Source organism: Pantherophis guttatus, chromosome 4 (assembly GCF_059756535.1).
Source record: "Pantherophis guttatus breed Tessera chromosome 4, ASM5975653v1, whole genome shotgun sequence".
Taxonomy (NCBI): domain Eukaryota; kingdom Metazoa; phylum Chordata; class Lepidosauria; order Squamata; family Colubridae; genus Pantherophis; species Pantherophis guttatus.
This window is the reverse complement of record NC_142066.1, coordinates 115,175,843-115,190,515: the sequence shown is the minus strand read 5'-3', so window position 1 is coordinate 115,190,515 and position 14,673 is coordinate 115,175,843. Positions and strand designations below refer to the sequence as shown.

Here is a 14,673-nt window from a genome sequence, read left to right as displayed (position 1 = left end):
AGCAGAGACTCATTCTGGCAGCCAAGAGACAGCCAAAATGTGAAATGCCCTTGCCCCTAGAGGAAGAGATGCAGCATATTCTTCAGGAATTTGCACTTAGCTGATTCCAGCACAAAACTGAGCCCTATGTGGAAGAGGGCTACAAACCAACTACAAACCATGCAGCATGCTGAAATTAGGGTTGCCAGGTGTCCACTATTTGAGCGGACAGTCCACTTTTTTCACATTATATTCACTATTTTTTTTCACAAAATAGTGGACATTTTTTTATTCAAAAGCTTTATGATGAAATGGTACGTAATCTAAAGCTGTACAGTCTAAGAGAATAAGGATAGGAGAATTGCGTTTTGTCTTTTTTTTCATAAGTTAGAATGAGACAAAGATCGAATGCTCATTGCAATAATCACATTTTACACAACAGCGCAAAAAATGCATTAAAGCAGTTATCTTTTGATATCGAAAATGTAGTGCTGAAGGTTTTTGCCGAATTTTCGAATTCTGCAAAGAAACGAGAAGAGTTGAAATCTTTTTTTGAGTTTTGCGAGTCAGAATTCCATGAAGTTTTGCGCCATCTTCCAACACGTTGGTTAAGTTTGTTTAAAGTGGTCGAAAGACTTCTTTTAAACTGGATACCTCTAAAATCGTATTTTATTGCTCTTGGATCTGATGAATGCCATAAGGTTATCTGGAACCTTATTTCGGATCAGGAAAATGAACTCGCAAAGGACGATGAACCAACAATTTCAGAATTGTATTTATATTTCACGCACTTCTTCATGTCAATAATGCAAGACACCCTACTGAAGCTGGAAAGCAAGAAAATTCTTGCATGTGATCTTCACATTATCATGTGTAAACTGCGTGATTCTTTGCATAAAAAATACGATGAGCAGTTTTTTGGAATGAAAGTTTTATTTGCCTTACGTAAAAAACATTTGCCTGAGAATGCCGTGCAAAAGTTCAAGAAAGAAGCCATCAACATGTATCACAGAGCCATTGCGTACCTAGAAAAGTGGTATAATTTCACCGATTCAGTATATGAGATGCTAAGTTGTTTCAATCTAATTGATCGCGATAATCCTCCAACTTTAGAAGAAATGACGAACATCTGGTTATTATCACCATGGTGAGAAGAACTTCCACCCAACACTCTCTTCGATGAAATTTCTGCCTTAGAAGAAGTTTATGTTCATCTGCAGGGCGATTCATCCCTTGATAAGTGGATGTACTTTTTCAAGAAAGAGCCAGCTCTTCAGCGAGTTTACTGAAATTGTTCCAGTATTGTGCATCAATTCCGGTATCAAATGCAAACGTTGAACGAATTTTCAGCGTCATGGGAAATTTGTGGACTGATGAACGTAACCGACTGCTTGTATCAGTTCGAAGTGAACTTTGTATATTTTTTAATATTTCTCAACTTTGTACTGAAATTAAAGAATTATTCCTTAAACACAAAGAATTGATTGAAGCTGCGCAGTGAAATAAAAAATACACACGACAGCAAAATAAAATGTAATTTAATATTTTACATATTATTATAATATATTTGATGTTTTGAATTTTAAGTAAAGTTTTGAAGTGATTATTTTAATACGTGTTAAAATGTGTAAAGGTTACCACCTTTAAAGCGCTCCATGGCTTAGGACCTGATTATCTACGGGACCGCCTACTACCACCAATAGCCTCCCACCGGCCAGTACGCTCTCATAGAGAGGGACTCCTCCGGGTGCCGTCAGCCAAACAGTGTCGGCTGGCGACCCCTAGGGGGAGAGCCTTCTCTGTGGGGGCACCTACCATCTGGAATGAGCTCCCCCCAGAGATACGGAGGATCCCGGATCTGCGCACCTTCCGCCGTGCTGTGAAGACCTTTTTATTCCATCAAGCGGGCTTGGCCTAATCTCCTCCCTCTTTTTAATATGTAAATTTTAATCTGTTTTTAAATTATTGGGGTGTTTTAATTTGTCCAGGCCAAAATGATTTAATTTGATTTTATCTGATTTTTAAATTTTTTGTATTTATGTATTTTATTGTTTGGCTGTTCACTGCCCTGAGTCCTTCGGGAGTAGGGCGGTGTACAAATAAACTAAACTAAACTAAACTAAACTTATAAGAAAATATATAATTTAATTGTAAATTTAAAAAAAATTTTTTTTACTACTTAACCCCCCCCCCTATTTTTTGGAAGTAGAACTGGCGACCCTAATGCTGATAAGGCAATCATTTTATCTTGCCAAATTGTGTTTGCAATAAAATGCTGATGCATTAGTGTCATATAGTCATGATGAAAAGTTAGAAATAAATTATGGCAGAAAAAGATGAGTATATTCTCTAGAACACAATATTTTATATATAAGCTCTAAAACTTCTCCTTTTTTCCATAAAGAGAAATATATATTAATGTGTTCCTTAAAAGCACCCCAAACAACCATAAAACTTGTGCAACTTTATTTGTATAAAGAAATTTTTAAAAGTTTTATTTCAGGTGTTTTTTTTTTTTTTTACAAAATGCAAAACTCTTAATAACAATGTATTTTAATACTGTTGGGAAAATTAGGACCCCTAATTAAAAATGCTAATAGAGTATGAAAAAACATTCCCAAAAATATATATATGCCACAATAGGCATCTAATTAAATATAGATATTAAAAATGAACAAATCAAGAATGAGTGTGGCATAAATTTAGGAAAAAATAGAAATATACACATTGTGCAAAAGTGTTAGGCAGTTGTGTAAAAATGCTGTAAATTAAGAATGCTTTCAGAAATAGAAGTGTTAATAGTTTATTTTTTATCAATTAACAAAATGGAAAGTATTTTGAAGGAATTCAACAATGTTCCTTCAAGGTTGTTTCAAATATCTTGGAGAACTAACTACAGATGTTCTGTGGATGTAGGATGCCTTTTCATGTAATTCCAAACACGTGTCATGATATTGAGATCAGGGCTTTGTGAGGGTCAAACTTCCAGGACCTTTTGCTTACGCTGAAGGTAGTTCTTCATGAGATTGGTTGAAGTACCTCATTCGTATCAATTGCAATTGAGGACACCATTGATCCTGATCAAATCTCGAACTTCATTTGTAGAAAAGCAGCCTCAAACTTGCAAGGAACCTCCACCATGCTTCGCTGTTGCTGGCAGACACTCATTATCATACTGCTCCCCAGTCCTTTAATGAACAAACTGCCTCCTGCTGTTGTGGTCCGCCAGCAGCCTGCGGAGCTGGCAACGGAGTCGGACAGCGATGAGGCTGAGGAAGAACATGGGCCAGTCCTGGAGGCTGGGGAAGGCCCGGATGAGGACTCTGTGTCTGAGGCAGAGATGGGGCCAGGGCCATCGGGGAGTGATGTGCGGACTTTGGAGCCTCCAGAGGCTGACAGTAGAGAGGCAGAGGAACAGGAGGAGCCTATTCCTAGTGCACGTATGAGAAGAGCTGCCAGAAGGCAAGAACAGATAAAGCAGAGAGGACAACTCGGGAGTAGGGCCAAGAGATGATTGGCCCGACCCATAAGGCTTAAAAGACCAGCAATGGCTCTTGGCCTCTTTGCCGGAAAACAATGTTGAGAGAATTGCTTCTTGTTTCACTGTATTCATTTCTTGTCAGCGTCTTCTGCTTCTGAACTTTTGCCAAGAAAAGCCTTTGGCAGTTTGCCTAATTATACCAAAGTCAGTGATAAACTGAGGAATGGTGTTTTGAATAATTTGCTTTAATTTAGTTTGGACTACGCTGAGAATGAGTTAATTCTCAGCTGTTCTAATAAAGTCTGTTTGTTTTCGAACTGTTTGTATTTAATACTAGCTACTTGGGCCTGGGTCACAACACCTGCTACAGCCAAATATTTTGAACTTTGACTCATCAGTCCAGAGCGCCTGCTGCCATTTTTCTGCATACCAGTTCTATGGTTTTGTGCATAGTTAAGTCACTTAGTCTTGTTTCCATATCAGAGGTATGACTTTTTGGCTGCAATTCTTCCATGAAGACACTTGTGGCCAGATTTCTCTGGACTGTAGCTGGGTATACCTGGGTCCCAGTGATTTCTGCCAATTCTGTGCTGATGGCACTACTGGACATCTTCCATTGTCGAAGGGATACAAGCATGATATATCTTTCATCTGCTCATTAAATGTCCTTAGTTGACTACTGTGTCCCTGGTCCTCAATGTTGCCTGTTTCTTGGTGTTTTTTCAAAAGAGCTCAGACAGGACATTTCAAAACCCCAGCCTGCTTTGAAATCTTTGCCTAGGAGAGACCTTGCTGATGCAATATATCTACCTTTTGTCTTGTTCCTGTGCTCAGTTTTGCCAAGGTGTATGACGTGTGACATCAAACTGTCTTCCAAATCTCATCCTAGTAGCAGAATTTGGCTGTTCCTCACTCAATTTTAAGCTTCCTACACAGCTGTTGCTGTTTCAGTTAATGACTATATTTTAGACTTGCAAGTGTGCAACTGTAAGAATTGATGCTGTTTTGAAGGCAAAGGGTGGTCACAGCAAATATTGATTTGATTTGGATTTCTCTTTTGTTTCTTTACTTTCTATTTTTGTTAATTGAGAAAAATAAACTATTAACACTTTTATATCTAGAGCTTTCTTAAAATTATAGCATTTTTGCACAACTGCTTAACACTTTTGCATGGTACTGAATGTACAACAATCACCATACATCCACCATACATGTTAGCATGTAACTTTGTATGAGAATGAGATATAATTGGAGTGTTTTCTGATGTAGCCGTTTCCTATAAAGGAAAAAAAAAAAGGAAAGTGGGGAGCAAATGAGAATTAATACTACAAGGATATTCAGGGTGGACATTCTGAGAATAAAGTACAGGTACTCTCCTATCCAAGCCAAACTGGCCCTTCTGTCTTAAAAAATATGAAATATTTCTTATATTCTAATTGCTTCATCTCAAATTAATTTTTTCCTCTGATAAAGTTCGCTGCTTTCTCCATCCTCTTGAACTGGCTCCCTAATTCATCATCAGACAGAAAAAAATAAAGACAAATAACTGGTAATGCTTACCACTTAAGCATTTAAACTAAAGTTCCCTTAAATACATATTTAACTATAAAATCAAGGACTGCAGTTTTTCATAGTTCTTTCTTCTACTTCTTCAGCTAAGTTTCTACTGATTAGTGATTCTACTGATCAAGCATAGATGATCATCTTTTCTTTGTCCTCTGAAAGAAAAAATTGTCAGCAAGATGAATCAGGAATTTCCCCTAGGATCACATTTGGAAGTTTGACTTCTAACAGGCATTGAATTAATTCAAATCTCCTATCACTGCAACTTCAGGGTTCATTGAAAGATTTGCAATTGAGGCATCAACTTATTGCTCATCTTTTTGTTTGGGATGGTGACAATGGACATGAACAGCAGCCTTGCTTCTCTTTGTCCATTTATTTTACATTAGGTTCGTTTTACAATATTGATAAATTATTTTTTTTGAATTCTGAAATAGAAAATGATATTTTTACCACATATTCCAGTATCTCCTTTTCTTTTGTTTGTATTCCTTTGGAACAAATTATTTTATTTAATGGCTATATTCTAATAGAAGCTGTCCCACTGGCCTTCATTATAAGTGTTGAATTATATTTGTTTTTCTGTATTAATAGTTCTAACTCTTTTTATTTTCCATACTTTGTTTATACAGACAGTGAAGGCCTATTCATGGATTAATTTTTTTCCAATTTTAATGGAATTACTTAAAGGTTCCATTGCAGCAATACTCTTTTTTCTATAGTGTACCAGTATTTATCCCAAGGCCCTTGCGTCAGAGTTTACTTCAAAGTAACTTTAGATGAAACTTGCTGTGCTTTGGCAAAACATATTTTTTATCAGTTTTATTTTGTGCAACCATTTTTCATTTCAATAGTCCATCATCTAAATAATCCTGGCCAGAAATCATTTTTATCCTATTAATGCTGTTTAAGTTCTGTGGTAGATGTCATAGCCTTTTTTATATTTATAGATCTGGAATTAGCCAAATCTATGACCACATTGTTCCCTAGCACACCTGACTTAACCAAATACGCTAAGATTGAAACACCAGGACTATGGATCTTATAACCTCTGCCTATCTACCTACTTTCAATTTGAAACTTAATAATTTCAAACTACATACTTTACCAATGAATTAAAGGTACACCTATGGCACAACTGATTTCAGGACTTACAGCAAAGGTCATTATGCAACATCTAGAAGCCACAGCACTTCTACAAATACAACCCAAAATATGGATCAGATACGTCGATGACATTTTCATTTCAATATAAAAGGGCCAATTATAGAACATCCACAGGATCATCAACTTCTTCAAAGGAATCCACTGTACCAGAGAAAGAGAAAACAACATCTCATTGCTTTTCTTGGACATTCTGATCAGCAGAGACCACAATGGCAAACTAGAAACACAAGTGTACGGAATAACCATCCACAACAACCAAGATTCTAGTGGCTTGCCCTATCACCAACAGTGACAGGGCAAGCCACTAGAATATAAACTAAGAACAAATCCTACTTCTCACTAGCACTGACAATGTTACTGCGTTTGGATAATGAAACATCTACAAAAAACCAACCAAGCTTAGGGAGCACCAAGGATCTCCCGAGCATCAATCAAGAAAGATTTAGAAAAGGAAGGTGTCAAGGGAACAATTCCCAACAGATCACTGAATAAATTGTCAAAATATCTGGACCAGAACTCTAGAGAGATTAAATAATTGGCTATGAAGTTAGGTTTATTTGAAGAGTGAGAAATAGGATGCTAGAACAGTCAATCATTCTTATTCATTATGCTTGCTAAAGCCTTTCCTTTCCACTAATTTCACCACAATAAAATGGAAATGAGCACAGTGCCATAGAGTCAGACATTACTGGACAGGGAAACCTTTATCCTTTTGTTGTCTTTGTTGACAATCCCTGTTATCCCCATATTTTTCTTTATATATCCCTCATATATCCTACCTTTGAACATGATGGAGGTTTAGCAACATTCCTTTTTAAGAAGAGCTCTGCAGATCCTCAGATGCAGAGGTTGACATAACTGCATGAGTCTTCCTGACCTGCACTCTATATTTTACCCCCTCTGTATTTTATCTAATTCTCCCCATCCCCACAATCAGCAGATGTTTTAAATGGTCCCAACCAGAAATAATGTTTTTTCTATTGAGAGAGTGGTCCAGTGCAATCATGTGAAAGTAAACAAATTTTGTGCTATTACATTAGAAGAAACGAAGACAAAACCAGTTTCTGAAATCTTCACTGGCCAACTTAGCTGGTTTAAATATATAAATCCATTTAAGTAAGCTGTGCTTATGTAAATAAAATACATTATATAATTTATTATATTCATATAAATTAAATATATAAAATATTAAATGTTAAAAATATAAATAATAAAAACATAAAAATATTTTATCTTTTTCATTATTTGTTTCCTCCACTATAAACTATTTTATGTGATTTTAACAGAGAATTTTTTTTTTGCTATAATCTATTTTTCTAAAACCATATTACAAACAAACAAACTACTTTACTCTGGAGTAGTATAAGGCTTTTATGTTTATCTAATTGTAATCTATTTATAAATAATTGTGAGACTATATTAAATTTGTCATTAAAAAAGATGGGGAGCCATAGCGTTAGGAACAGGAGTACCTAGTATGTGAATGAGGAATGGGGAACTATTTTGATGTCTAATTCATCTTTGTAGTTTTAAAACATACCAAAATCTTTTTCCATGGACTCCTGTGAAGTTGTTTTAAAATAAATAAGTCAATAAGTTCTTATGTGTTACTTTCAATTTATAGTAGCTAATATTATTAAATGCCACAGATCTTTTAGCTTAGATGTTCCTGATTTTACATTACAATATTGTAATTGATTGATTTCCTATAAAAATTTAGCAATTTTATACTGCTAAAGATGGCTGTATATAACCTGAATCTTTGCCATATTCTTCTCATTGATGATAAAGCTTACCAGGCCAAGCAGAAGGGTTAGTATTAGTAGTAGACAATGGCTGCAGAAGGCAGAACTGCCAAAAGAGGAGAGATGGGGAACAGATTGGGGGTGGGTTATAGAAGTTGAAGTATGTGTTGTAGTTCTAAGTGTGGGCATGCTGCCAAACATCCAAATTTTGATCATATGACCACAGGGGTGCTGCAACAACTATTAACTTCAAGGACTGGCCATAACTATCAATTCATTTCAGCACTATTGTCATTTTGATTGGTTGTTGAATGAAAGGTAGTTAAACAAGGACGACCTGTATTGGAACAACTGCTAAGGCTTAATGTTAGCTAGAAGATAGATCTGTTAAAATTAAAATGAAGAGGTAATACTAAATATTAAAAGTACAAAGCACACAAATTCAGTGAACTTTTTTGTATGTAAGAATGCATAAGATTGGGTCTCTATATGTTTTAAATTATTGTTTAACTATAGCAATATACTTTTTGATGGATACATTCTCTTCAAGGTTTTCACTGAAAAGCATGCATTTTACCTCCTTCAGTAGAGGGACAAACTGCTTTGGAGCTGAGAGATTTTCTATATTTTCAGCTGTCCTCTTGCTCAGATTGCTGGAACAATAATGATCATCTTCTATTGTAATCTGTTCATTCTCTTCTGCTTCCAATTGACTCTGATTGAAACGGAGGGAGCCTTTCAGAATATCCTTAATCTGTTGAAGATAAAGACAGAAATGCATGCTTTGGATGAATTCTAAAAAAGGCTACCTAGATTCTCTAGAGAGAACTACCTATCATCAACTATATTAAGTGATCAAAACATGTACAAAATTGCCAACAGTGTTTCTCAGTAAAAGCTTTAGGGAACTCATGAATTTTTTAGTCAAAATGATGAGACAAGGCAAATGCATTTAAAAGAATAAAATATCACAACCTAGTTCTAATGTCATTAAAATGCTGACATATACCATGCAAGGTTAATAATAATAATAATAATAATAATAATAATAATAATAATAATAATAATAATGATGATGATGATGATGATGATGATGTAATGAATCAGTTTAATTGGAATTTCACATGCTTCGCACCTGACATTTCAGGTTTGAACAGCATCTGGGGAAAACTGGGGATCATTGGGATGAAGGTAAAATGGCCTGCTATGATTTTATCCCCCTGGCTCTACACAGTAGAAGCCACACTATTGCGTAATAATGGGAGTGGGGAATGGGAACAGATAGGCAGAACTTGGGTAGCCATACCTTTCTAGAAATAGTGTCTGGACTTTTAGGTAATTCCTGGAAGAATGCTATTATCACAGAACAAGAAAATAGAACGCTCTGACTGCTAATGAACATGAGGAAAGTAATTAAAATGGGAGGGAATTTCAGTCAATTAAGGTAGGTTCCCAGAGAAAATTTATCTGGTATTCTAAGACAAACCCATTACGAGTAGTCTAGAGAAATTTAGTTTTCCTCTGCACTGATTTTTTAAATATAATGTTAAGATTTATATATCAATAAAATATTAAAATTACATTATTTTTCTTCCATACCTGCTTCAGCCCAGCCAGAGAAACTAGAATTTCATCTTCTTTTTCCAAGTGTTCTTGCAGGATGACTTCTTGAATATTTCCTATAATGTCAGTATCAATGAATCAGTCTCATGTTTACTTCTATCAAACAGACATGCTTTTCTGTTTTTTTAAAAATGTTGTTAAAAATCACAAGTTAAGATTTTTTTTAACAAAATCTTCATGACGTTCATAAACCTGAGGCTATACAGTATAATTAAATTAAAGATAAACATGACCATTATTGAGCACAAGTACTCTTCAACAGTTGCAGCAATAATTTACTTGCTACTGATATAAGAAATAGAACTTCTAGAACACGGTCCATTTGTTATTCTCCAATGACACATCTAAGGGATAATAATCCACCCTCATAAACATGGAATGTGAAGAATTCTTGAATGCCCTGAGTTATTTTCTGGATGACAGGAATAATGCTGAAGCATTTCTTTTTGGGATATCACAGACCACTGATCCCTATGAGCATCTTTATTATTAATAGAGTCTTAATTTTTTGCTCCATACCTCTTTGGAAATAGTGGCAGAACTTTTAGATAATTCCTGGAAGACTGCTTTTTTCTCAGAACAAGAAAAGAAGGATCTATTGGCAAGCAAGTCTAGAGATGCCTAATGTACAGCTAGCAGAAATGTTGTTGAAAGATGACCAAATGTCATTTTGAACATGTTCTTTTTACTACTATAGTGCAATAAAGGCAACAAAGAAGGCTTAATGCAACTCAGCAGGGTTTGTACAGTTTTGAGGCTTTCAACATGATGCCTTCACTGTTGTGAATTTGAATTAGGTATTCCATGACCAATTTAATCCAATTTTGGGATAAATTCTAGTTTTTGAACTCTGCGCATAATGGAGAGGATGCTTGAACCTGTGTACAATACCATATCTTTTTAAACCTTCTTTTGTAGCTGCTTGGATCTAACTAAATGACAAAGGGACAGGCTGCCTGAGAGCAGTGAGTGATAAAGACACCCATAAAAAAGGGACACGTATGAAATGCTTTAAAGAAAACAAAAGCAAGTCCATTTCTAAAAGACAGCTGCTGCATCTAATTGCTTTTAATAAATACTGGCTAACTGCTAATACTCAGGAAAGAAATTTAGAGGCTGCTTACCGTGCAGTTTCAATAATCATTAGGACTATTCCTGTTATGGGCTCAGTTCTGATTTTGAGAGGCTGGAAATCTGTGACTGGGGATCTGGAGCACAGTACTGTCATTTTTCCACTCACATATATATCTTAATCTCACAGTAACTGAGTTGTGGGTTCTACAGGTTCCTTTCAGTCACTGCTATGCTTACTCAAACACCTACTATGAAGTCATTGAACATGATCATCTGAATTAGAAGGTATTATTTAGATGGCTTACAGTCTCTGGAACTAATCGCAGCATAACGAGCACGCAAAGCCATATTATCCTAAACTTCTGTGCACCTCCAAAAAACCTTGTTTTTTCAACCCTACTTCTATGGAAGAGGAGCTCCAATCCTCTTTTTCAATTTTAATCTTTGCAATTGTGTATTGATTTTTTTTTACTGTATTATCATTAATATTAGTTTTAATGAAGGAAAATTATCTGTCTAAATAAAATAAAAGGACAGATTTTCCATCCTTTTTTTTAAAAAAAATTAAGCCTCAAACTTAAAGCTGTGTTTATTGGAGCAAACAACTTCAAATATGGTTATCAGACTGACTTGTTTTACTATCAATAAATACAAGTAACCACAGTTTAGAATTTGTACTTAATGCTAACCTCAAACTAATTAAAATATGATCTCTTGGATATACAAGAAAGAGACAAAGTGTTAGTCTGTGGTTGGTCTAATCCTGATCTCTTACTGAAAATACTTCATTTAATATATCCAAACATAGCTTGGGATATAATTTATAGCTTTGATTCTTTTTCTTTTGAACCCCAATTGCAGCATTGGTCTAAATGACTGCATTTTCTTCGTTACTCCCTAAGGGAAAGATCTTACACATTACTAAGGTGACCAGATTTTAACATTGGTAAAGAGGGACATTGTGGGCGTGGCTTATTGTGTGGGCGTGGCTTGGAGGCCATGTGACTGGGTGGGCGTGGCTACCTGGTCATGTGACCGGGTGGCCATGGCTATGTGTATAGGGACTACTCAGAGGGCTGAAAAGTCATTTCTGACAGGTCCTCACACTTTTGACTGGTCCTCACACTTATGACCATCCTCACATTTATGCCCGTGCAGCATTCTTAACAACCATGTCACTCATTTCACAACTGCTTCTCTTCAACAAGGTGACAAGATAGGGCAAAAATGTAAAATGTGAGGACAGTCATAAGTTCGAGGACTGGTCAAAAGTGTGAGGACCAGTCAAAAATAACTTTTTCAGCCCTCTGAGTAGTCCATATGCACAAAAGGACTAACCAGAGGGCTGAAAAAAGTCATTTCTGACAGGTCCTCGCACTTTTGACTGGTCCTCACACTTATGACCATCCTCACATTTATGCCCGTGCAGCATTCTTAACAACCATGTCACTCATTTCACAACTGCTTCTCTTCACCATGATGACAAGATAGGGCAAAAATGTAAAATGTGAGGACAGTCATAAGTTCGAGGACTGGTCAAAAGTGTGAGGACCAGTCAAAAATAACTTTTTCAGCCCTCTGAGTAGTCCATATGCATTAAAGGATTACAGCAATAGAGAGGGATGAAGGAATGGAAATTAGAGTAGGAGTGAGGGTAAGAGAGGGAGGAAGAGAGGAGGAGAAGGAGAAAGAAAGAGGAAGTAGGGAGGAGAAAAAGAGGGTGGGGGGAAGAGAAAGTAAGAAGGAAAGAAAAGAGAGAGGTGGTAGGTTTGAGGAGAAAAATTGCTGTACAATAAAAAAGATGAAAGGGAAGAAAGCCAACCCCAAGCAAATATAAAGATATTAAGATAAAGAATGAATTGTTAAACTTTAAAGAATAAAAGAGAACAAATATGAATAAATAGCAATAATTAGAAACACACATACAAACATACAATGTATTTTCTTTGAACAGAATATTTGGCTGGTTCACAAATTTAAACAGCGTTTAGTCATTTCAATTAAATTTACCATTTCTATATTTCCTTTTTGCCATATTTATTCCTCATCTATTTTTTAAAAAAACCAATATTACCCTTCATCCTCATCTCTAATCTTAATCAAATTCAATTTTTCCCTTCTATTCTATATTATACCCCTTCCCATTGTCATCTATTTTTATATCCATCCTCACATTGGTTAATTATGTAATTATATAATACAGTTGTTTAATACAAATTCAACATTTTAATATAAATCAATTAGTTATAAAACTATCTTTTTTGTATATTAATCAATATGAACATGAATATTCCAATTATTTCCATGCAATCCAATTTCTTACAAATCAATTAATTATATTTACCAATAATAATAAACCAAATAATTTCTCCCATATATTCCTCCGAACCACAACTTAACCATTTCTGCTTTCAACACAATATACAATTAATAGTATCTCAATTATTACAATTCCCTAGTTAAATACAGCTTTTTTTCCTTTGTGTTTTAAAATCTTGAACTCTCCTCCTAAATTTCCCATTGTTTGCAGTTTTTCACCTACCTTTTTTGGGGAGGAAAAATAAAAATAAAAATAAATCTCTCTCTGCCTCATTTTGTCACGCTGCACCAAAGATCCTGGTTTCGGTTTCGTTTCTGAAGCTTAGCTAGGGGAAAAAAAAACTGCTTTACACTGATTGCCTGTAGGGCGGCCCTTTGAAGCCCCGGGCAAGAGTTTAAACAGTTTTTTTTTCTTCTAGCCATCAGCTGGGGCTCAAGAAAAATCGGGACTTTTTTGAAACGCCGCGGGACGCGGGACAAATTGCTCAAAAGCAGGACTGTCCCGCCAAAAGCGGGACGTCTGGTCATCTTACACATTACATACAAAGGATCTACCAATACTGGAACATTATTTTTTATTTTTATTTGATTTTTATACTGCCCTTCTCCAACAGGACTCGGGGCGGTGCACAGATGAGATAAAACATAACATATAAAATTTAAAAACAATTTAAAAGACATTAAATAATTTCGGCCCTCAATTTAAAACAACCCAGTTAAAAACAATTTCAAATTAAAACCGAAAGGATGGGATCAAGCCAGCCCGGCCAGATGAAAGAGATGCGTTTCAGGGCCCGACGAAAAGTCTGGAGGTCTGGTATTGTGCGTATCTCTGGGGGTAGGTTGTTCCAGAGGGCAGGTGCCGCCACAGAGAAGGCGCTCCCCCTGGGGGTCGCCAGCTGACATTGTCTGGCCGATGGCACCCTGAGGAGGCCCTCTCTGTGCAAGCGAACTGGCTGGTGGGAGGCTATTGGCGGCAGAATAGTTTAACATGTTTATTACATATAGTTTAATATGTGGATATTACATCATTTGAAGTCTACTTACCTAACCATATGAATTAAGACAGTAAATTAAATTAATAGGAGTGAATGGCAAGATGCAAGTAAGCCAATTAAATCAAATAAGTGTAAAACAATCCTGAACACCTGGTATTTTGTAAAATATCATTTAAATATCAATGGAATATTTAAATGTAACTATACATTATATATAATATATGAAAGGGTATTATTGTATTGTCCAAGTTTGTGGTTGCATTTGTATTGATAAATTTGTATTGCACATATGAAAAAAAGGCCTATCTGGTAAAATTTTAGCTTTGAAGTATGCTTCTGATGTTGCTGTTTTCTGATTAAAAGAAGTAATAAAACTTTCATGAGCTGCATTAAAACAGAAAACAGCCTGGGAACATCTTTTCTGGAACAGTGAGCATTTATATTCCACAAATGAATTATATTATGAGACATATAAATTATTTGCAAAGCAAAGAAAATCTGTTACTATGTCATAAATGACATTTTTGAATTAGGACTCATATTGTTCAAGAGCATATAAAAACTATGATTCTTGTTCAGGATCTCTGCAATTAATATAGACGTATAATATGTCTATTCTGTCAACAGATTGTTTTGTAACCAAATAAATACTTAGAAACTGGTTATAAATTCTAGTAATTTTTCCTACACAGGTTAGAATTTAATATGACTATGAATGACAATA

At 35.5% G+C, this 14,673-nt stretch overlaps 1 protein-coding gene across 7 annotated transcripts in view; it reads right to left on the bottom strand.

Moving 5' to 3' along the window:
* TBC1D5 (TBC1 domain family member 5) overlaps positions 1-14,673 on the bottom strand; it is a 476,616-nt gene that overhangs the window by 53,149 nt on the left and 408,794 nt on the right. For all 7 annotated transcript variants that reach the window (XR_015733979.1, XM_087892584.1, XM_034402458.3 and 4 more), the window contains 2 exons: positions 9,535-9,614; positions 8,513-8,689 (listed from right to left, as the gene is read on the bottom strand). Coding sequence is in view for 6 of the 7 variants with exons in the window: in XM_087892584.1 (XP_087748710.1) it covers positions 8,513-8,689; positions 9,535-9,614 (257 nt within the window). In the remaining variant the exon portion in view is untranslated. The remainder of the gene's footprint in view (positions 1-8,512; positions 8,690-9,534; positions 9,615-14,673) is intronic.